Below are 24,551 nucleotides of genomic sequence, written 5' to 3'. Positions count from 1 at the left end.
TGGATGCTTGTAGAGCTGGTGCCTTGTCTGACATTTTCAACTGAAAATTTACATCATGTTAGATGTGTATTTTCCTCTAAAATGTTGTTGTTGGATAACTTCCAAATGTAGACATTCCACAGTACCTTACACGTAATGCATGTATGATTAGCAGGGAGGTTTTCCAGCCTCAAACAAATAACAATGCAAGGCATTTTATTGCTGTCGCCATGACTTCCCTCCGCACTCACTACACTACAGTATTGTAAACGTTTCGAACCACAAGTGCTGTAAACCAATCTGGCACTAGTCATGTCCCATTTGAGTTATGGTTCATTCCTTTATGACTATTTCTAGTGATGGCGTGCAGCAGATGAGCGCACCGGCCCCTCACTAAAGCTCCTGGGATCTGCCGCCTTGACCAAACATGGCTGTAGCTCCTCTCAGACTGAATATAAACAGAGTGAGGGAGGGAGGGAACTACAGGGCAAGCGCTGATGGAAATAAATGGAAACACCAAGGGGCCCAACAAAGCGCGGGAAAGAAATAGTGAAAGACTGTTGACTGTTGAAGCAGTCATTATTGGAGCAAAATGGAGACTGCGTATATCTGAACAGTTTGTTGTTGCTCCCACTGGGATGCTTCTACCTACCTATATGTGCAGTCCAGAGATGCCATAAGAACTGGGCGGCACAGCTGCTCTCTGCCCTCGCTGGAAGCTGCTTAAATTAGCTCAGTATTTAGTGACACTATGTAAATATGTCCCTGAGGTTTAGCTGTTGTTAAACTGTGTTTTACCTACACAGGCCTTCAAGTAAATGCAATAAAAAAAAATAATTTTAATTACTTTTCAGACAATACATCCTGAGATTCCCCTCACTCAACAACTGTCGCTAGTCCCCATGAAGTAATCACAGATTAGCAGTACGGAAATTGGCAGAAAAGGAACAAGCTTGCATTACGTGGGCTCACTAATCCCTGAGGTTTTAATAATCCACTCATTTAATCCATGATTAACCAAAAGTAAAGTAGACTGGGGCTAGAACTAAAGCATTAGAAAGCTAGTTTGTTTTAGTGGCTATATTACTGGAAAAATGGTGTTTCTGCTAAGGCAGTATTCACCGAAGCGGGACGTTCACACAGCCATTGCGGCTTCCCCTGCCAAGATAATTAGTCGCATAGCGGCATCAGTATGACAGTGACATTTGTTTCCAAAATAAACAAATGATGGAATAACTCACTAGTGTTGATCTTAATTTGGACCGTCACACTGGGGGGTGTCGATACACCTGATACATATTGAACGCCAAAACCCCATGCTGCATAAAAAGCTGCTTTAGATGTCCAATGTGGAAGGCTCTTAAGACAATTGTGAGGATTATCCCAATGTGTTTTCGCTTTGTATATCCTACTAGCGTAAAAATGTTAATGAAAGTGTAAATACATTGAAATCCAGTATATACATTTCGAAGCTTTATTTTGTTTTAGAATTATAAAAGTTAAAACAAATGACAATAATGAGATCTGTCATTATTGTGATCATTATAAATAAATAATAAATAATAATTTGTACTGAGCTATTATTATTATTGTTATTATTGTTGTTATTGTTGTTGCAAAGCTTGTTTTTGTTATTGTTTGTATAAACCCACTTCCAATGAAGTGGGGACATTGTGTTCTTGAGAAATGTTTTTTGCTTTGCATAGTAGAGTTTTAAATTGCACTTACAGATGTAGCGCTGAACTGTATTTACTGCCATTGGCTTTCTGAAGTGTTTCTGAGCCCATGTGGTGATATCCTTTCGACAATGATTTTTTTTTTTTTTTTTTTTTTTTTTTTTTGATGCGGTGCCACCCGAGGATTCAAAGGTCATAGGCATTCAATGTTGGTCTTCAGCCTTTCCGCTTACATGCAATGATTTCTCCAGATTCTCTGAACTTTTTGAGAATATGTGGATGGTAGATGAAACCCCCAAATACATTGCAATTGTTGAGAAACATTGTCCTTAAACTGTTCGACTATTTTCTCACTCATCCAAGTTTATGATTGTTTTTAAAAGGTTGGATTTATGATACAGGACTTGTATTGTGCTTCATTAAATTGTGTTATGATTGCTGTTAAGTGTATTGGCTCAGGCTGAGGAAGGTGGCAGACGAATGCAGCATTTACCAAGCAGCGTGACCTCCTGAGTAATGCCATAGATATCGATGATGGCCCAGAGTGGACAGCCGACGTTGAGGCCACAGTGAAAGAGGATTGGCTCGCCATCGTTGATACTGTAGAAGACCCTGTCATGGCGATCGGCCCAGAACGCCAGCATGCTGTCCTTCACGGCAAGTCTCTCGGGCAGTGCCTTGGCCCAGTAGCCGGCCCGCGTCACCAAATCTGGGCATGCATACTTGGGGATGTCAGATATGGTCAAATCGCTGGGGTCCAGACTCGTGAAACCAAAGCGTAGAGCGCCGCTCCAGCCGTTGTGCACGCCGGTGAGACGAAGCCGCACCTGAATCAGAAGAATGCAGATATAGACGTACTGTTTGTAGACAATAGATGCCAGAATACTTCAAGGTGAGATAGGAGTGAGTGGTTTCCACTGATCTGAAATGTTTGAGGTAGTGCCACCACACAGACAGACTGCAACATTTTTAGATTAAAAAAAAAAAAATCTCCCAAAAGACTTTGCAAAATACAACGTCTTGGAGATTTACACACCACAGAGAAGAGTGTTGTTTACAAGCCAGACAAACGTGAATAAATAAGAAAAAGGCAAAGTATTTGAAATCAGGCTTCAAAATAGCCAAGAAATGAAAAGTTCTTTCTGCTTCCAGATGCTGTGAGTGTGTCGCCGAATGCTCTGAAAACGTAGCACCTTGGAACTTGCAGCTGTCAATCAAACATGTGCCTTCTTCTAAAATGGGAATGGAGAATTCCCAACGATGCACGTTGGACACATTCTCAAGGGCCGGAGACAGACATTTCACAAACAAAACAACACTACAATCCGAGCAATATAAAAGTAATTTAGTTAGCCAGTTCTTCTATAATAAAGTTACAGTAACTCCATCAGATTTTTTTCTTTGTTCAAACTTTTGAATTGATTTACCTGTGGACATAAAAATACAGCCAGTGTTCTGTCTCCCTAGTCAGGACTTCACCTCATATAACTGCTTCTTTTCCAGTGACATTTCACACATTCAAATTTTTGCTTTTTGAGGACTGCATCTGGCTCGTAGATTAATCTTAGCTGACCGTCATTCAAACGATACCGTCAAGAGGGATGGTGCTCGGCCATTTTGCGACTTGCCTGAATGAAATCCGGATTTTTCTTGAAACAGAAAAGATCAAGCATCCTGAGCTAGGTAACACTGAGCGGCTTCTCAGGTTTATTAGTTTGGACATGACTCAACATCTGAACCACCTCAATGTGAAAATGTAAGACATTGAAAAAATATTGTCTTCACCCTCGTGTAAGTCTGTTCGCATTTACAAACAATCTGGAATGCTTTGTTGCTGATATAGAAGCAGTTTATTTGCCACACTTTGAAAAACAGATCATTTAAAGTTTACTACACGGCAAGTGACCCCGCTCCACATTTTGGCCTCCAGCAGCTAGCTGGAATCACATTCAATCTCCTGCAGTCATTCAGAGAACGCTTTGGAGAATTTCGTGGGGATGAAACGCTTGTATCAACCTTAATGTCAGCACATGGTATTCCATCTATCCATCCATCCATTTTCTTTGCCTTATCCTCACGAGGGTCGCGTGGAGTGCTGGAGCCTATCCCAGCTGTCAACAGGCAAGAGTTGAGGGGCAGCCTGAACTGGTTCCCAGCCAATCACAGGGCACATGGAGACAAACAGCCATACTCACAATCACACCTAGGGGCAATTTAGTCTCCAATGAATGTTGCATATTTTTGAGATGTGGGAGGAAACCGGAGTGCCCAAAGAAAACCCACGCAGGCACAGGGAGAACATGCAAACCCCACACAGGCGGGTTCGGGATCGGGATCACTTCAGAACTGTGAGGCTAATGCTTTACCAGCTGATCCACTGTGCCGCCACAGATATTATTATTATTTTTATTATTATTATTATTATATTCTTGGTGAAACAATATTCTATGCCTCTCACAGAAAGACTCCCGACCCCTGGGTTACAAGAAAGGTAAAAATTATCATTCACACCATTTTCACTGCTTTCTCAATCACCCTGCCTGGATTTCCGCTAAGTGTGAGATGGCATAAAAGGGTTTGTTTATTATTTCCACCTGGATGTACGTGTGACGCCATGGTGAAAAGCTGTAATGTTTTTAAGTGCTCAACAAGAACGCAAACTTACCTTCTCATAGAGGTGGATGGGCCTGTGGCTGAAGGTGATGCCATTGCAGAAGCTGTTCTTGCGAGTGGCGCGACGTAGCTGTCCATCCAGCTTGATATTCTTTCCCTTGGCATGGGGGTGAAAGCGGGGCGACTCCATACCGATGCTAACTAGATGTGCGGACCTTCTTTCAAATCCTGTCCCGTTATTGGGCAGAGTGTAATACTGCCTGCTTGCCACTGCGCGGGGTTGCAAAGTCGCATCTGCAAATTTAGAGTAGAACAGGAAAAGAGTCATTTTTCCGCTTTAAAAATCAAATCTAACATCACCGCATGCATACAGCGTGGTTGTGTTCTCTGAAACTGTCAAATCATGAGTTGGTGACAGGAGCTGCTGGAAAAAGAAAGCAGCTAATCAGCACCCAATAACTCGTGCTAGTGGTCCGGAGCAGTTGCTTCGGAGCAAGCTTTATTTAACCAAGGCACATCGTTTACGTTTGAAAATCTCAAAGAACACCAGCAAACAGGAATGACACAAAAAGTATGACGACTGAAATAATACTGTCTCAATTAGCTCACAAACTGACCTATTTAAAACCTGGGCTTGTACATAAATTGGATATGCTCACACAAAGCCAGGATTCGTTCAGTTGTATCAGTGCAAACAAGAGAATACTGTACACAAGTTTTCTTGTACCTTCAACTATCGAGTGGAAGAGATTTTAACTCTTCTCCCTGTTGCTATGCGTCACTGGCGTAGATTCATGAACAAAGATATAGTTGTAATTGAATAAAAACATTATTTGAACACATCAAGTGGGATTGGATCATTTCCCACAGAACCTCTAATGATCTCTCACAGTACACTGATGTGCCAAGGCCCCCTGGTTGGGAATCACTGCTTTAGAGGGCAGAGGCCACTTGTTCAAAAAAGCCCAGACGTAGACATTTCCTTTCCCACACTGATGTGATGCGCTGCTCAACAACCTCTTTGAGCATGTAACCCACAGTATTAAAAAGAACTGCAGTAGCTGCACCAAAGAGTGCAGTCCTATGAAACCACAGATAGACCACTAAACATTTCCATACGGAAGCAAGCACAGATACAAATACACAACTTTTTCATTTTTGTCCTTTTTAGTGCTGGGTGATTGGGTTGGGATAGTTAGCTGGGATAGGTTCCAGCGCACCCGCGACCCTAGTGAGGATAAGCAGAAAGGAAAACGGATGAGTACAAGGAACTAATCCATATTACATATGAAAACAGAATTTAAAATGTGTGGTGGGTCCATTGATTACATTTTAACCTTCTTGTAATAGTCAGTCCCACACACTGCTCCGTCACGTTTGGAAACAGTAGTTAAAAGTGTAACATGTTTGTAAATACTGCAAATTTAAAATATTAATTGAACTGAAGAGTATTTTGAGTAAAACCAAGGTCAGGTGAGGCAAGACTACATCGCACGAGACAAGCAATAAAAAAGAGCATTCACATGCTGGCATTGCACTTATCTGCACAGACTGACAACATCGTTGGCCAGCAGCATAAACAAATACTCAATAGCCCTTTTATTCTCTCCTCATAGTCCAGGAAAAATGGCCACTATTCAAAGTCTTTTATCTTTAATCATGTTGTCAAACAAAGCAGTGCCCTAAGACATCACATTATCCAGAATGTATCAAGGGTTTAGAAATCAAACAAGCATAATGTGGGTCATTTAAGTTCATATTGAATCAAATATACTGTGGCTGTGAAAGCTTGAAATTTCATATGGACAAAGTAGCCATTATACAGAAAAAAAAATACATGAATATTAAATTTTAAAAATGCTCCACACTGCATTTAATAAATTATTCATTGCTACAAATTCTATACTGTTCGAACTATGCATCTACTGCGATGTTTTCAGTTAAAGGAACAGTGAGGAACATTTCAAGAGGTATTACTGTTGTTTTGAGTACCTTTTTTAAAATTAATTAATTAATTAATCAAGCAGGGCGGCACGGTGTATCAGCTGGTAAACCGTTGGCCTCACAGTTCTGAGGACCCGGGTTCAATCCCATACCTGCCTGTGTGGAGTTTACATGTTCTCCCCGTGGCTGTGTGGGTTTTTTCCGGGCACTCTGGTTTCCTCCCACATGCCAAAAACATGCAACATTAATTGTGCACTCTAAATTCCTCCTATCTGTGATTGTGAGTGCGGCTGTTTGTCTCTATGTGCCCTGCAATTGGCCGGCAACCAGTTCAGGGTGTACCCCGCCTCCTGCCCCTTGACAGCTGGGACAGGCTCCAGCACACCCCGTGATCCTTGTGATGATAAGCGGCAAAGAAAATGGATGGATGGAATTAATCAAGCAGCATTAAACTGCACAAGGTTTCACGAAGGTATGACGGTCAAATGAGAAAATTTGTTTTTTTTTGCCATTTTTAGTCAGAATGGAAGGATTTCCTCCCAGAATGCAAATGGTTGAGCCTCATCCAAGGAATGTTTTGCATTATAAACGGTTACGTTTTTATCCGACGAAATATTTTTCTCTGTTTGCTGTTAGGACGGCAGCATGGTGGATCAGCTGGTAAAAGCATTGGCCTCACAGTTCTGAGGACCCGGCTTCGATCCCGGCACTGCCTGTGTGGAGTTTGCATGTTCTCCCCGTGCCTGCGTGGGTTTTCTCCGGGCACTCCAGTTTCCTCCCACATCCCAAAAACATGCAACATTAATAGGACACACTAAATTGCCATCTGTATGTGCCCTGCGATTGGCTTGCAACCAGTTCAGAGTATAGCCTTCCTCCTGCCCGTTGACAGCTGGGATAGGCTCCCCGTGACCCTCGTGAGGATAAGCAGCAAAGAAAATGGATGGATGGATGCTGTTAGGACAGTGGCAGTTCTAGGGGTGTCAAGGGGTACCCTCATAATGTTGTGCCTGGACCCCATGTGAACTCCCTTCATACTCGTACAATTACTATGCCGTATAACTGCATTAAAACAGTAGCATCAACAGCTTATGGACACTAACTACACACTTGACGTAAAACAAAAAAGAGCCACTACGCATAGCATACCTACATTTCGGCTACAAAAACACAACAAAAATGAAAACCAAAAGGTAAGTAAAGCTGACTATTATTAAACTATTATAGGGGAAACACAAAAAACATCAAACATTACAACAGGCACCTAATGGTAGTGGCATGATGAGAAGTCTGCATCCATTCCTCCGGGTGCTGTAAATAGTAAAATTGTGATATTACACCGGCGCGTGTTGAGGTTCAGTATTCCTTCTTTGGGTACATTTTTTTGCAAACCCCAGCAAAAAGTTACCATCCACTACACAGAACCTATCAGAACCAAAAAAAATATACTACAGACTATCAACAAAGTAGTTTTGTTCAAAAATTGTTGATTTCCAACTCCGCTAGTAGCCTGTCAGCTTCGGTTGATTGTATGATTCTAACTTAAATGAGTTAACTTTGCCACAAAAAGCAAACTAAGCAAGGCTGTAAGAGTATCTTATTGTAATAAATACAATTATATAGCTGTACTGTGGTGCCAAAATGTTGTGTATTCCTCTCCACTGCTCCTTGTTGCCAAGTAGGTGATACATAGCTTCAACTAATTTGCAGCCTTAGTACCTGCCTTGTCGGGCTTTAAAACGCAATGAAAGAATAATGTGTGTGTGGGTGGGTGTCTCTATGGCAGTTTTGAGGAAGGCTCTGCGCTCTACTGCGTGCTTCTACGCTTATGGAGCAACTGCGTGAAATACAAATCAACAGCAGTAAATGCGCTCAGTGAAAAACACTCAGAAGCTAAAGAAGATGAATGTACACTCTTGACAATTTTTCCCCTAATTAAAAGCATAATAACACAGAGTAAGCGGCATTTGATGGTCATTTAATGATGTGGAAAAAATAAAATATTCCCTTAAACTACTTTGCAATGAAAAACTGCATGCATTTCACAACTGATGACAAGAATTTCCAAATCCCAGCTTTAAAGATTAAATTTGCAATGCTCAACCAATTATCAAATAGGATTATGTGTATGCGATCTAGATTCTGACAGCCATTTACTGTAAATCTATTGATAACATGATCATTACATTAATTGGTTAATTGGGGAATTAGTGATGATGGGAAGCTGCTCATCTTAATAGCACTGTGCAAACTCCTTTACTTTTCTGTTTTATTTAGAGATGGTTTAGACAAAGTCCTGCAATGGGGGTTTTGTCCCCCCCCCCACTCTATCAGTTCACACGCAGTCATTTCTGTTACCTCATTTCAGAATTTTCACTTTTTGTTTGTAGTTCCTGCATAAAGAACACCCAGAAAAAAAATCACACAGACAGGCGGAGAACACGCAAACTCCTAACAGCCAAGGCCGAATTTGAACCCAGTTCCTCAGAACTAAAAAGTCATTTACCATGCCATCATTAGCAACATAATGGGGGTGGGGGCGCAAAAGAAAAAATATGAACAAGTTCATTTTTGGATGGTGAACTTAGTTCAAGATTTTGAAATAGGAACTATGAGCTGAAACCGTTCATTTTTGGAACAGCGAACTGAAATTTGAAGTAATTCCCGTAGAAAATGAACTAATTGCCAAGGATCTTTGAAGCCTGAGTCTCCCGATGTCTAGCAAATTGTTAACCGGTGTGGGGGCACGACTTGTTTTGGGTGGGGTTGTTAAGTTTAGGTGGAGTGGTGACTTTTTGCATTTTTCTAGACTCGTCCAAGTGTAGTGGAGAATTAGTAGAAGGGCATGAACCTCCACACCACTTATTTACATCAACGCTGTGCGTTCCGCTCTCAGTTTGAGAGAAGTGACATGATCACATCACATACAGAATGTCAACAGCACATATAGTACCCCAATACATGAGCATAAGGCCACATTCTTATATCAATACATAACTGGGAGTGCCTGTACAACATCTGGTTCTGAGCAATTAGATCAGCACTGAACCCAAACCTTGCCATAGTCTCCTGGAGGAAACAGCGACCAACCCAGTGTTCAAACATCAAGAATGGGAATCCTCCAAAACATCTGGAATTAGGCAATGTTGTCCACCATCTACCTGCTAGGCACACATTATAATTTAGCTTGGTGGATGACATGCTCCTTAGTTCATCTCAGCCAGATGGACATGGCTCTAGAGAGGATCTTGTAGTACATACAGAGAAGCTACACAAGATTTTTTTTTTTATATCTTGTTTCTTTTTTTGGGCTCGAGTGTTACAATGTCTAATAGGTTGTGAGCTAAAATGTCCCAGCAAGCTTTATGTAAATTCTAATGTCAGACCATCAATACCAGGTGCCTTGACGCAGCCTTCTGGAAGGCTGTAAAAATGTCTCGAACACTTAGTGGGTGATCTAGCTCCAAACACGTCTCTTCAGGAACCTGAAGAATGTAGTGCCAAGAAGAACTCTTCCATCATCTTTTTTTTAACCACAGGGAACATGGATTCATTTTGGGAGACGTAGGGTTAAGAAGACATTTCATGCAGTGTTACTCCAACAAAATGAGATGAACTTCAGTGTCTGTTTTGGGTCTGACTTTGCGTCAAATTTATTTGATTAATAATGTCTGTGTGTGTGTGTTTTTTTTTTAAATATTCTTCTTCTTCTCTATGACGTACTTAAGTATCCGGTCTAGCATCAATATGAGGGGGGCTTTTATTCCCTTCCATCTCTAGGCTATAGTCTCTGATCAGCGTACACCGAGTCAATTACAAGAGCCACGTGCTTTGGTGGATTAAATGGAAATGTCATAGTCTTTTTTTATTCCATCTTTGTTGAAAGACACTGAGACCAAAATTTGAATTTTTATTCATCATCGTAACTGTTATGATTCCATAATGACACAAGATTTAAAGAAATGGAGAGAGTGTGGACCATGCAGGCAGTAAATGCTCCTCACCGAACAGTGACTAATTGAGTCCAAACCCACGCATCAGCGGGATGCTCATAGCAGTAACACATTGTATCGAGCCCGAGTGGGGGCGAGGGAGTGGAACAAGCAGTAAATCAAAGCACCAGGAACAGATAATCATGTTATGTCCTTTTCGGTGTCAGGACAAGAAAAAAAGCAAAGGTTGTGAATCTTTTACAGCAAACATAAAAAACGACGTGCACAATCAGGAGTTGTTGCCTGGCAATAACTTGAGATTCTCCGCCATACCAGAGGCAGACATGCCGCTCCTAAGTGAAACATAAAGATACATTTATCCAGTCAGTTGGAAATGAGAACACGACTAAGGAGAAGCCACAAGAACACAAGATGCGTACCAAGGGGTATAGTTGTTAACACAGCTACCTCACAGTTGGGAGATTCAGCGTTCTAATCCCGGCTCTGGCTTTCCCTATTTCTCAGTGTATACCATCTTCCTTTCACATTCCAAAAACATGCTTCTAAGCCCCGCCCCACGCTGAACAACGTGTGCGGGGTTCTCCAACGAGTTTTAATGAGCGGCCAGTAGTTTGCGATTCGAAGTTTTGAATTGTAGGTCACATGATCTTTCCAAACAAAAATTACATTTGCCAGATAGGAAGCACGATCCAGCCAGCCGCCAAGCCATGCCGATCCACTGTAGTGTATGTTTTATAATAGGACTTTAACCATATTTATAGTTTTATATAAACTATTGAAAGAAAGATCTCTGTCGCCGCAATGTAGGAAATTAATGGGGCAATCATTACAGTCTCTGAAGGATTGATAACACTGGCAGAGACATCGCCAAGACATCATCAAGACTGTGCAGGCTGATCAGTCACGGCAACTCTTGGACCTGGGTGGCCAAAATATTGTTTACACTCTCATGAGGAAGATGTCTTGGGGACCCCTCTAGACAACAAGACAACCAATCAGACACACCAATATACAGTATATTAATATTCTTCAAGGCTGTACCCACCCTTGCACCCAAGGTCGTCTGTGAAAATCATTTGGGATTAGCTCCAACTCACCTGTGAGTCTAATAGATGAGCGGCACAGAAAATACATGGGTACACCTCAATGAGCCAAGGAACATTGCATGGCACACAGTACATCAAATTTTAAATGTCAAAATTCAGAGTACTCCCAGGCAGCAGGTGGCAGTAATGGCATTTACAACAAGGAAGGTGTCTTGCTCGCTCTGTTCAATGTGTTCAGTTTGTCTAAAAAGCAGAGTTGCTGTTGGTGTACTGGTACATTTTTCTGACTTCGCCGTACAAAATGTGAGACGGTTGAATGTCCATCTGAATGGTTGTCTGTCTCTATGTGTGCCTTGTGACTAAATGGCAACCAGTTCAGGGTGTAGTCTGCCTTCCGCCCGAAGTAAACTGGGATAAATTCCAGCGCTCTGTGACCATGAACAGAACAAGCAGTGTCGAGAATGGATGGATGTTTAAAAGCAGAATAGCAGACAAAAGAACAATTGATTTGACAGCATGATTGTGGCCATCGCGTAGCGATTATTTGCATTGTAGACATAATCTTATGAGGATATACTTGATAGTAAAGACTGGTGTTGTTATTGCAGCTTCTGGTATGAAGTATTATTGAAGCAAAACAGCAGACTAAATATTGGCCATATTAGTATTACTTCTACTTTTTTTATGCAATCATCAATACAATACTGTGTGAAATTTTGTGATATCTTGCACTATGGCACACGTGTCAAACTCAAGGACCGGGGGCCAGATCCGGACCGCAACATCCTTTTATATAAGCCGTAAAAGGAAATAATCTGCATTGACTTCATGTTTCTTGCTAAAATACCAACATTGGAAATGTTCTTCTTTTTTAATGCAATATTTCAAGCATTTTTCATTCCCAATAGCTGACCAATTTTAAATCAATTTATTTATCATGTTTTTGTGCACTGTATACAGTAATAATATGAGATGATTATACATGTATATAGGTCAAAGTGGTCCTATGAGAGAAACCCTGACTATGTTGTGGCCAAAGACAAAAATGAATTTGACACCAAACCCCGTGCTTGCATTGTAAATGTCATGTGACCTAACCCATAACTCGGGATGTCAAGCTCCCCGTATATGCTGTGATAACGAGCAGAACTACTTGCTCTAAAATTATTCAAAGACAAACCATTGCAGCGAACACACCACCTATCCATCTTCAGTAATGCCTGTCATCACTGAGGGTGCTCGTGGGTGAGCTGAAGTTTATCCCATCTGACTTTGGTGGGGTGCACCCTGGACTGGTCGCCAGTCAGTTGCAAATCACATAGACAAATCATCATTCATATGTCACAGTTTTATACCCATGTAAGATTAAGGGTTTTCCACCATCCTGCCCAGTACTGTGTCCATAAATCAAAAACATTGAGATGATGGCTAGTGGAACAGGCTATCTTGTGGTCATCTAAAACCATGGATTTGTAGTGATCATTATTATTTGAGTGGTACTACTATGAACTGAACAAATGTAGACAACAGTTGTTACAAATTAGCTGGTTCCATCTTTATGGTGGTCAAAGTGGTGTTGAAACGACCCCAGTGAGCAGGTGAACCTCAATTGCGGGTGAGAGACACTAAAATTGGATTATTTGTTTAGCATTTCCGTGTGACGGATTATCTAGTAAGGTTAGAAAGGGAGAAAACTGCCGGATCTCCACTAGAATCACGCTCAGTGATGCGCATCTCGTTTCCAAAAGCTGAACGAGCTCAATTGGAGGAAATGGCACCAAAAAAAAAAAAAAAAAAAACACTGCTCCCACATTCACACACGTTTTCCAAAACACAATCATCATAACATGCCTCACCTATTAACGGTTTCGGTGTCGTATTGCCCATTATGTCCACAAATCCCGCGCACTGGCTGTCAAATTAATCCAAATTTTTATTGCAGTGTTCGTCTGCACATCCATGTGTGTTCAGTATCGCTCTCTCTCTCTCTCGTTCGCTCGCTCGCTCTTTCTCTCTCTCTCTCTCTCTCTCTCTCTCTCCCCCTCTCCGATGGTGATAAGAATCCACGTTGATCTCGATCAAAACCGCCACTGGACGCGTCATGAGCGTCTGCACGAGCGCGGACGTGTGGAAGACAGACACCTCCGACCAGCGCGCAAAAAGCCCCCTCCTCTCTTTAGAGGAACGTCTCCTGCACAGTCCCCACCGATTTAAAGACGCAGCAAGCCTGAATAGTCCTGGGGAGGGGGTCGGGGGGAGACAACACTAAAAGCTTCAGACTAGCTCAAAGGTGGTTATAATGGTTAGCTTTCCTGGAGAAGGGTGGTGTTCAAAAGGGGGCTAGCCAGGCCATACTTTTGAAAAATTTCCTTAGTGCAGTACTTCTCAAATTTGTTACTGTACTGTATTAATTTGGCTCTTCAAGTAGCACCAAAATGTCCAAAACAGTAGGATAGTGGGCTCTGGTATTCATCCAGACCATAACAAGTCTAAAAAGTCTATTATAGTGTCAGTCATTCACAGTTCCACTAATTTTCTCCTTTAACTTTTCCTGTTTAATGTGTGTCCTGCAAACCCACCGTTTTGAATTGTTTTTAGCATTTTTGGCAGAGTACATCTGCACTAGTTGTGTGCGGCTTCACCAGTATCCCACGGTATTTACCACTCTGTTACTTTCTCCCTTATTTTACACTTTCAACCCTTTTTGCATCCCACTGGGCTGTTTGGACTATTGAAGTCTTTTGCTGTGGTACAGCATTTTATTGAGCGAAAAACATTGGCTCTCGCTATTTGTCTGCAATACTACAACCGCGAGGAGCTTCATCTCTTCGACGGCCAACATCCATTCTGCAAAAAATGCATCCCAAAAGAGATGCAGAGGGAAGAGAGCCAGCACTTGAAATAAAGTAAAGCAAGATAAAGAACTACTGTAAATAGGGCAGGGGAATTGAATCATGGCTTCTGTATGCATGTAACTTGCCAAGAGATGAAATAGTGGCCGTTACTATTTGGTAAATGCCCAAGTAAAGAGAGCGCTTGTCTATTTTAGGGAGAAAATAATATTGTATTTATTTATTACTTGTTTATTTTGATTACATTTTATGTACATCACTTTGTTACAGCTGCAGTTGTTGAGAAGGAATAGAGCTGTGATTTCATTTTAATCCATTTTCCATTGTCCAGGTCGCTTATCCTCACAAGAGTCACAAGAGTGATGGAGCCAATCGCAGCCAACAAGGCGGACTACACCCTGAACAGGTCGCCAGTCAGTCGCAGGGCACATAACGACATCATCACTGTGCAGGAATTGATCTCACGCTGTCTGCACCATAGTCAGGCGTGCGTACTACTACACCATCATTGACCCTGATTTCATTCCAGTAAAATATTTTTTTACGTAAAAATAATAGCTCAAGTCAGTTGAGCCCCTGCCGGTTGCGAAGATGCCTCCTGGAGTCTCTTGGAGACAAGTCGTGTCGGCAAGGAGTCGTGCTGAAATCAAATATGTTTTTCCATTTTTGTTGCAGACCAAACATGTTCAAAGCCAGCGAAGACATTTTCCTTTTCCATGATGTTTTGGAGAATTTATAGTCTCCAAATGGTCTCAGAGATAACTCCGAGATGTCATGGAAACTAATTCTATCTGCGCTGAGAGAGCCAGCTCCGTGAGGTCTCTGGGTTATCTCCCAGACCTGTGACCAAGAAGCCCGAGGAGATAAGGTTTAGACATATCCGTTACTTCGCAACTACGTCTCCGTGACAAAGCTTGACCCACTTTTGTTGCGAAGTCGTGATGTGCTTTGAAATACATAAATATGAGGTCAGTGGCTAATTTTTAATAAAACTTTTTTTTTGTTTCCCAACTTCTAAAGCATGAGACAGCCACACTTCCTAATATGTTCCATTGGGGAAACTTCATTCACGTCTTAGCTGTAGCATACATCCATCCATTTTTCTGCCCTGCTTATCCTCACCAGGTTTGTGGGTGAGCTGAAGCCCATTCCAGCTATCTTCAAACAGGGTACACTGTGAATTGATTTCAACCCCGGTCCTCAGAACTATGAGGCAAATGTGTTAACCAGTCATCCAATCGTCTGTGTTGTAGCAAAAAAAGTCAAACTAAGGATACATGTCCTTTGTTCACATTCACCTGTTGGGAATCATTGCTCTAGACCACGTGACTGAGACCCCACATGACAAAGTGACCTGTATAGGGCCTATACAGTGTAATCAAGACACCTTGACATTTTATTGAATCAAGGGACATTGCAATACATTGACAACTTGATATTTTTGCCTACTGTACTGCATTTGTTCAAATACAATCATCTCAAATAAAGGTCTGGTAGTCTCTGCAGTTGAGTAACTAAACACCCGGGGCCACTATAAGGGGAACAAAGAATGTCATGAAGAGGCATCTCTTCATTACCTACACTGTTTATCTTGTTCGGGATCATGGGGTAGCAGGTTCTATAATGAGTCGATCACAGGGCAATATTGAATGAAGCATTGTCCACTAATTGAGCCTGGGCCAAATACAGTATATGAAAGGCGTCTACTGTGTTACAAATAACTTTTAAACAAACTCATAATGTGAACAAATGGGCATTTGGTCTTGTCTGATCTAGTCCGAGTTCTGAGTCCTTCTCTTGGTTGAAGTTGCGTGTGATTCTGTCAAACCACCTTGAATCCAGGGATTCCCAACAAATGGGATTAATTCAGTCATGTCGATCCCACAGCAGTGATCACCTTCATATGTTGTACCAAATGAAACACGGCACACTTCTGATAAAAGTCTGGGCGATCATTTGAGGAAATCCCCGTTTTCCCCCTCCCACAGCCTCGAGTGCTAGACTTCTCTCAAGCTGTTTCCTGTCCTCTGGACCGCGCTGCTCTCAGAGGAGTCGTGGCCTGCAGGGTTTGGAAGACTGACTCAGATCATCAGAGAAGGGAGGGTCTGGACATTTAATTTCCCTCTGCAATAAGAATAATCTTGTACAGTCCATTCTGTCAAAATCTGGAAATCTTTTGATCTTGTTGGGGGGAAATGTTGTTTTTCATTGCAAATATGCAGTACATTTATACTTGCACAATGAAGGAAAGCCCTGTCCATTTCAGCTGACGCCAACATGGTCACAGTGGTCTTATTCTCCTAAAGGACAAACACCGCCTGTAACAAATGCCATTCGAGCAAAGGCGGTTTGAATCTAAATATATCTCCGAAACAAAAGCATTTGTTTCTACCTCGTCAGCGCTGTTTGTTTGAGCAGGATACAGTGGCTCCTTATACGAACCGTTGTTGAATGGTGTTTGGGTCGAAGCGGACCAGAATTGGAATATCCAGGCCCCCACGCCCTGGTCACAGCATCAGATAGAAAAGGAGCTGTTACAGCAAAGGGGATCAACACAGGAAGCAAATATGGAGCCTGCATTGAGCGCTGTAATCAAGCTTTTTCTGTAAACACTGGAGTCAAAGAAACAAGTACTGCTCCCCACGATGCTTTACTCCCTCAGCACATACACACTCGTGTTGATGAGAGTGTAATGACTGCTGTGTTGATCTCAGTCCAAGCACACGGATTAAATAGTCATTTAGGAGACTGTTGAATTCTGAAAGTATGTTGACATTAGTGAAAATGTGTCAGTGTTAGTGGTGAGAATGTGTGCATGTTTGAGTGTGATAACTTGTGTTTTCCTAAGTTGTTCTGTGCCAGACAATCAGTAAAACAGGCCAAGTACATTCAAAGAGTCTTGTAAAATTCCAAGTCACACTGCACAAATAAATAATTTGCTTCAGAAAGCAAAAGGTATCAATTTTGTTTCTCACACTGATTACAGATCGGGTGAGAGGCTCGGTCATCCTCCACATTGAGAGGAGCCAGCTGAGGTGGCTCGGGTTAAGGATTGCCCCTGGGTTCTTCCTGGTGAGATATTCAGGCACATCCCACCAGGAGGAGGCCCTGGGAGAAACCCACGACACGCAAGGGATTAAATGTCTTGGCTTGCCTGGGAATACCTTGAGATCCTGAAGGAAGATCTGAGTGAAGCGACTGGGCAGAGGGAACTATGGACTTCCCCGTGAAGCTGCTGACCCTTGTGATTCAACCCCGGATAAATAGAAGAAAATGGATAGATAGACGGATAAATCCATGGATGCATTCGCGCTGACCACTTGAATTAAGCTAATCTAATCTAAACTCTGTTTCTTATTGTTTCCCTCCAGTCCTGCAGGTGGCGAAAATGTACCTTTCAAACTGTTTGGCAGTAGAAAAATAAAGACAAAAAAACTCATTCATAATTATTCATCCATTTTCTTAGCCACTTATCCTCACGAGTGTTGTGGGAGTGCTGTAGCCTATCCCAGCTGTCATCGGGGAGGAGGCAGGGTACACCCTAAACTGGTTGCCAGCCAAGCGCATGGCACATAGATACAAACAACCATTTAGACTCACAAGCATACTGAAGGGCAATATAGTGTCTCCAATTAATGAGATGTGGGAGGAAACCAGAGCACCTGGAGAAAACCCACACAGGCATGGGGAGAGAATGCAAACTCTACACAGGCAGGGCTGGGATTTGAACCCCGGCCCTCAGAACTGTGAGGCCAATGCACAAACCAGTTACGCCACCATGTCACCCTTCATTTTATATAATAATGACACGAGAGTAAATACATTCTCCGTCGTGTATTTTTAAGAAGGCTATTTCAGATGTTGCCAAGCTAGATTTATCCAAGATTAACTGGCTGCCTATTCTCTGTCCAAACATGTAACCAACCAGTGTTACAAATTATAATTCAGTCACTTTCAAGGATGGGAACAAGGGCCTCATCAAAGATGAACTATAAATTCTAATTCTATATACACTAGCGACCGTGGTGCAGCTGGTACATTTTGGACTGAAGTGTGCAACAAATATACTGCTTGAGTCCTATATACGAACTATGTTTTATTATCTCCAGATGCCCCTGGACACTGTCAGCGCAGATGTGGCACTCTGAAAGCTTTGAGAATGTGACAGAAGCCAATTTGCCTCTGAAGGTCGCAGAACGGTAAAAGGCACATCCTCAGTGGTTTGAACTCATAGAAAAATGTTTAAATGTTTCACGATGATCTATGTTTCATCAGATGCTACAGCTACGTTTTGGCTTTGGCCTCGTATTTTACATGGCCCGCCCTACACATATGTAGCTTTTCCACTGCATAAATGTAAGTCCCAACATGCATTAGTTTTAGTTGCCTCGGTTTGTGCCATCTGTTTTCCACTTCAAAATGGCACCACTTGGAACTACAAGACTATACTGTATAGTCTGAACAAAACCATTGGAGGAGAACGCTGTACTTGCCTGCGATAATAATCGAGAAATAAGACAATAAGTAAAGTTGAAGAAGGACAGCAAGACAAGACTGCTGCAACAAAGTGGAGACAATAGAGTAAAACAGAAGCACCCAGAACTAAAGCACAGACACAGGGTAAACGTATGTATGTTTAATACAATGACGTTGTGATTATGTGCTGTGTTACACCGAAAATCTATCTGACCAGTTATTGGGCAACAGGTGTTTACAACCTTACAACAACTGGTACCTTTTGGGTTCTTCCAATGGAAAAAGTGTAGAACCTAGGTATGTCGCTACCAAACTGTCAGGACATACAGTTGATACAGCAAGGTTCTTAATGTAGAGTTCTTAACCAACCTAACATGCATATTTTTTAATATTTTGTCCTGAGTCCAAGGAGGAAATCCAGACTAGAACATTGGATTGGAAAATCTTTTTCATGCAGAGTGTCGGAATATCAGCAACAAAAACTGCTGCCCAAATCCCAAACATTACTCCAATGGACTAACTCCTACCAGTTTTCATGTGAACCTGACCAGACCATCTCTGCGAAGCACATATGCACCTAAATAACAGCCATGATCAAGGAGAGATTTGATATTTTCAGGGGTCACATTTTCATTGGGACAACCTGTTCTACTGCCGTCCATTCACATCTGGATACTTTGCCTTTAACCTTGTCAAAATTGGGCTTAGAGTTATTCCCATGTGCTCAGTGCCCTCGTAGATTGTTCCACTTTCCAGAAACCTTAAATCGTGAGACTGAACACACTGTCTGAGATAAAATGTTTGGTTTCATGGGTACAATTTTAGATTGCAATCATTTTAAAATGCCATTACATTCAAAATAAATGTTCTGTAAAAACAATAATGAAAACCAAAACAGATTGATTGAAGACACGTCACATCAGTAAAGTTGGGAATTGAACACAGCCTGTTAGCTCGATTGATTAAGTTTAAGGAAGCCGTATAATGCGGATTCCAACCAACATCTTGGTGTTAAAATATAGCAGTAAAGTTATGGCAAAGTCCATCTTAATTCTATGCTTCCCTATATGGTGATCAGCACTCTGGGTCACCTCTTAAAAGCATGGGCGGCGCTCTGTTGCTGTCTCGCCCTCCTTCTCCAGCACTGATCACCTCCTCGCCAGTGCACCTGGTTTCCATTATCACTCATCTCAGTCTGCACTTTAGCCAGGAAATCCCAATGTTCCAGTGCCAGAGTGTTCCCGCACCTCCATGGTACACTGACTGACTCCTTGCTTGCATATTGCGTAGCGACGAAATTCATTGAACTTAAAGTGCTCGTATTTACTCTTGCGTCTTCGCAATCTTCCGTAGTGCCTTCCACTGTTTCCTGCAACGCTGCCCACCTCCACCACACTGCCTAGCTCACTTACCTTCACACTCTTCAGCCTCCTGCACTCTCATTCTCCCACAGATCACCCTCAAGTCTCTGGATTGCTGACCACGCACACCTCACAGTGAAACCCCTTTAAACAAGTTATGCCGTCTCAGTCTGTTTTATGACCCAATCTAACAAAGCTTTCAAAACATAAGACACTAGTTATCAAAGTTAAGGTCATATATTTTTTACTTTAAATGCCCCCCACTACCTAAATATAATGAGACCAATCAGGCATTCAAAATGAAAAGAGGAACAATTCTTCATTAGTCCCACAGGAAATTCAGCAAGGTTCTATCTGAACATCCTATATGCTTATTGAACTTTGTTTGGGGAAAAAAATCAACTGAGAGAAGATTGATTTTCTGGTTCTGGAGTCCAGAACTGCACCAAGGCTTCTCTTCAATGTTGTTTTAGGGCTCTGTGTCAGTGGGAGATGTTCTAAAAATGGGTCATCAATGGGTTTAAACCAGATGCATGGACAGTGTTCTTCCTCCATCTGTTCTATTGTCTCAGTGTTCTGTAAGCTTAAGAGCGGATGTACCACTGATGGAGAAGCAGGAAATACTCTCAGCCTCGCTTGAACAACACAGTAACGTTTGTATTCTAGCATTGTGCACAGTGGCTGCAGATGCAAGTACGAAATCTGAATTCATCCATGTACATAGAAGGCTGTAGATAATTATAAGCAATGAAATACAACCGCAAATCAAGTCAATGACAACTGCATGTGATGTGTTTAGAGGCTAGGGTTAACCTTAGAGCAATATTGCTTCCCAACAGGTCAAACTTTTTTTTTTCACTCCAAAGTGCTTACAGAGTGGCACGCTCAATGCAGCGGACATTACGGGAATCTACTGTTGTCACTAATCACAGTTCTGAGTGGTTTCCAGTCTCTTGGCGAAACACCCGGAAAATCCTGCACATGTCGAGCTTTGTCTTTAACATCAGTCCACATAATGGGGAACACACAACCCGGAAATACTGTAACTCTTTTGGTGAAACATTAACATTTGTAAGTTTATGCTATGCATTTTTTTATCGCCATTTCAAAACACATAAAAATACTCTGCCCTGGAAAGACGGGACGATAATGAAGCCAAATTAAGTGGGGTGGATGCATGTTTTATGCTGACGTTATACCAAAAGCATCATTAATGTTTTGTGGTTCCACCATTTAAAAAGATGGATGCTTGATGTTTGTCAGCAGCATTTCAATTTTAGCACCGTAATAAAATATCTTATGCCATATGCTATATGTTGGGAACACAGCGAATACTTGACGTATGAAACAACATAGTTAAGAAGCTCCCAATTAGGCCTGTTAACATCATTAGAATTTATAACACGAAGGGAAATGACTTTGCAAACAATTTGAAGCTTGACAGCATTTTGCCCCTCCGGCTCTGAAAATCTAACCTCCAAATGGCTTCACTTGAAGTTTCTGGAGGGGAAACCAGTCCAAAATCTCATTAACGAAACTCGATGGGTTTGGAGAAATTGCAGGAGAGAGCAATTCAAAATCTTTCATCTTCCAGTTGAATCTATAGCCCCTTCTCCAGCAAAAATAAATAAATAAAGCACAAAATGCTGGAAAAGTTTGTTTCTGGCGCATTAGTCCTATACAGCATGTATTAGTGGGTTCGGTACACCATACTCTACACCCTCCACAGGACTCCCTGAGGGACACGGTCGAACACCTTCTCCAAGCCCACAAAACACCAGCTATCTTTGAGGAGAAGGCAGGGTACACCTTGAATTAGTTGCCAGCCGATCGCAGGGCACAGAAAACAGTCACACTCACAATTACACCTAGGGGCAATTTAGAGTTTCCAATTAATGCATGTTTTCAGGAGGTGGGAGGAAACCAGAGTGCCTGGAGAAAACCCACACAGGTGGGGCTGGGATTTGAACCTTGATCCTAAGAACTGTGAAGCCAACCCTCTAAGCAGTTTTTCCACCGTGCCACACATAAAAAATATTAGAGCTCTGAGGTACGGCATGTTGGCCGCCTCTCTGCTGAATAGCCTACATGTGTGGTGGGACATCGCAGGTCCTGTTAGATGACAATGTTTCAAGGGACACCATTCGCATTGGGCTGTTTGAAGCCGATGTCCTCCTCCCCTGTGCTGTGGATGGATGCTCTTCACGGTTCAGCAATCTCAGTCTTCTGACCATATTATTACTATCATTGGTGAGGGCATTCTGTTCACGGAAGGAAGCTTCAGGACATGAGAGGAAAACAACACTTGGCTGTATTCCTATGATCATTTTTTTTTTCAAAGAAAAGTACGCATGACTGTTTCCCATGGAGAAACAGCTCCCGTGACTTTTGACAACATGCAGCCTTGGAGCAGCAGCACATGTGCCTAAAAGCCAAGAAGAATAAACAGTAAAGGCTCCCTTTGTTTTTCCGTGTGAGATAGCCTTTTTTTGGCTGACCCACTTTGAAGTAGAACAAAATTAACACGAGTGCTTTTTTCTTCAAAGGGGGCAGTAAGAGGGCAGAAAATGTTTTTTATCAAATTTGGCAATCTTAAGTGCTGATTTGGAGGTGCTATGAGGCAAAACGTGCCGACTGCTTGGGAAACGTGTGAATAGAAAAATGGCTCCCCTCACTTGTGACTCCAACCAACATTTTTCTTTCGATACTTCCTTATGTGGTCCAATTAGTGTCTGTGACAATTCAAGATCATAAAAGCACATTTCCAGTGGAGCTAACCAATATCCATTGATCAAGCCAGATATCCATCCAATTTCTTTCACTTATCCCAAGTATGAGTGCGGGGGCAGCAGCTTTAGGACAGATCTCCAGACTAATGTCTCCCTAGCCACTTCATCCAGCTTCTGACCATAGGTCAGGGTAGGAATGTAGATTGATCAATAAATAAAGAGCTTTGCCTTTTGGCTCATCGCTTTTATCACTGCAGACACTGCACCAATCAGTCTGTAGATCTCCTATTCCAATGTTTTCCTCACTGGTGAAAAAGACTCCCAAGATACTTGAAGTTGTCCACTTGGGAAGGATCTCCCACGCTACCATTTTTTGACTGAGGACCAGGTGCATATTTTCATTCCAACTGCTTCACAATTGAGTGTGAAACCCTCCAGTGAGAGTTGAAGATCACAGCTTGATGAAGACATCAAAACCACATCAGCTGCAAAAAACGCAAAAGCAATGTCGAGGCCATCAATCCAAACCCCATCAACACCTCAGCCGCACCTGGAAATTTTGTCCATCAAGATAATGAACAGAATCGGTGACAAAGGGGAGCCTTGGCAGTGTCCAACTCTCACTGGAAGTATATTCGACTAATTGCCCCCAATGTGGACCAAACTTTGACACTGGTTGTACGGGGACATAATAGCCCTTAATAACGGGTCCAATACCCCATTCCTCATTTTTTTTTAGCTAATTTTCTTTGTAATAAGGCTTAAGTAATACTAAATATGCTCATTAATTTTACCTAGAAGAAAAAATGTTACAGTTGCCTAAAACCTTTGCACGGTGCTGTCAAGTTTTAGCATAAAAGATACAGACGAGAGGTGTTGCTATATGTGACGTTCCGTTGCTTGCTATCAGTTATCTGCTATTTGAAGGCTCAGTCGGTGTATCAACGCCATGTACCAGATATCAAAGATAGCCTGTCACGGGAGGGCATGAGCCAATGGGAACCTTGTAAACTGAGCTGGACACGTATTTATGACGTTACAATGTACATTATGCAGCTCCATTGCTCCAGCAGGTAAGGAAGCAAATACAGAAACAGGAACACTTTAGACTTTTTGCCTAAGTCAAGCTAACGTCAACGGTATACAGTATATCGCACACACGGGCATCGTAAACACGCATTTGCATAACTCTGGTGCGTGAATCAAAAGAGTCGAGAAGGGGATATTGTGTCAGTTTCAAAGATATCCCGTTCACTTTGAGCTCATCTATAATGATGAGTGCTTCCTCCAAACTGGGCTCCTTTTCCTGTTCCAAATCAACAACCAGAACTCCTTTCGCTACATTGTTGTGTAAGCTTATATTTATCTTGCTCATTATTTTCACTCCCTTTCCTTCAACTTGTTGCCACCTCCTTCTCATTCCTGAGTCCTCTTCCCACCTCCCCACCGTTGGTCTCTTGTCATGACATTGGCGTGTGACATGTGTGGGAAACCTCTGCAGGGGCCCCCGCCGTGGACAAGACACCGATATACTGAGAGTGCCGGGTGACGAGGCTATTTTAAGGGCTTGTAAATATGAGAACTTCCTGTGCTAAAGTGTATCTAATGTCTCAGAGGATACTTGATGCAGACAGAGACCAAAGTTCTTGTTGATTTGCTGAAAGGTTCTTGTTTTTATGACTCGAAGTTTCAGGCCTTAACTTGAAAATAGACATTTGCACATAGCTGGAGACCGAAAGTTGTTTTCTGTCGAGCTGCCTTTGTCAACAATTGTTCCACTGTCTGTATAAAATATTTTCCCAGGCTCTTCCACAAATTTAGCCAGATCAGACTCAGTTTACCTTGTTGCAAGTGTGGACACAGACAAATTACAGTACCAAAAAAAGTAATACAGGTACGGTGAAGCTGAAATAAAAGTGCAA

General features: G+C 42.1%; 1 protein-coding gene and 1 long non-coding RNA gene across 4 annotated transcripts in view; both read right to left on the bottom strand.

The window, feature by feature from the left end:
- The window catches only part of neurl1b (neuralized E3 ubiquitin protein ligase 1B), a 36,398-nt gene that overhangs the window by 7,122 nt on the left and 4,725 nt on the right, over nt 1-24,551 (bottom strand). The window contains exons 1-3 of one of the 3 annotated variants that reach the window (XM_061834996.1): nt 13,068-13,384; nt 4,321-4,562; nt 2,149-2,482 (exon numbers count right to left, since the gene is read on the bottom strand). In XM_061834996.1, coding sequence (XP_061690980.1) covers nt 2,149-2,482; nt 4,321-4,562; nt 13,068-13,098 — 607 coding nt within the window. In that variant the 5' untranslated portion in view covers nt 13,099-13,384. Of the gene's footprint in view, nt 1-2,148; nt 2,483-4,320; nt 4,563-5,416; nt 5,437-13,067; nt 13,385-24,551 lie in introns of those variants that run through there. The other 2 variants (XM_061834997.1, XM_061834995.1) reach the window with 2 other exon arrangements.
- On the bottom strand, nt 15,546-16,743 carry LOC133509179 (uncharacterized). Its single transcript, XR_009797251.1, has 3 exons — nt 16,456-16,743; nt 16,289-16,381; nt 15,546-16,187 (listed from the first exon to the last, which is right to left on the bottom strand). It is a non-coding gene; the product is annotated as an uncharacterized LOC133509179 (long non-coding RNA).

Source organism: Syngnathoides biaculeatus, chromosome 11 (assembly GCF_019802595.1).
Source record: "Syngnathoides biaculeatus isolate LvHL_M chromosome 11, ASM1980259v1, whole genome shotgun sequence".
Taxonomy (NCBI): Eukaryota; Metazoa; Chordata; class Actinopteri; order Syngnathiformes; family Syngnathidae; genus Syngnathoides; species Syngnathoides biaculeatus.
Note: the sequence above shows the minus strand (reverse complement) of the source record. Positions and strands in the feature narration are given on the sequence as shown.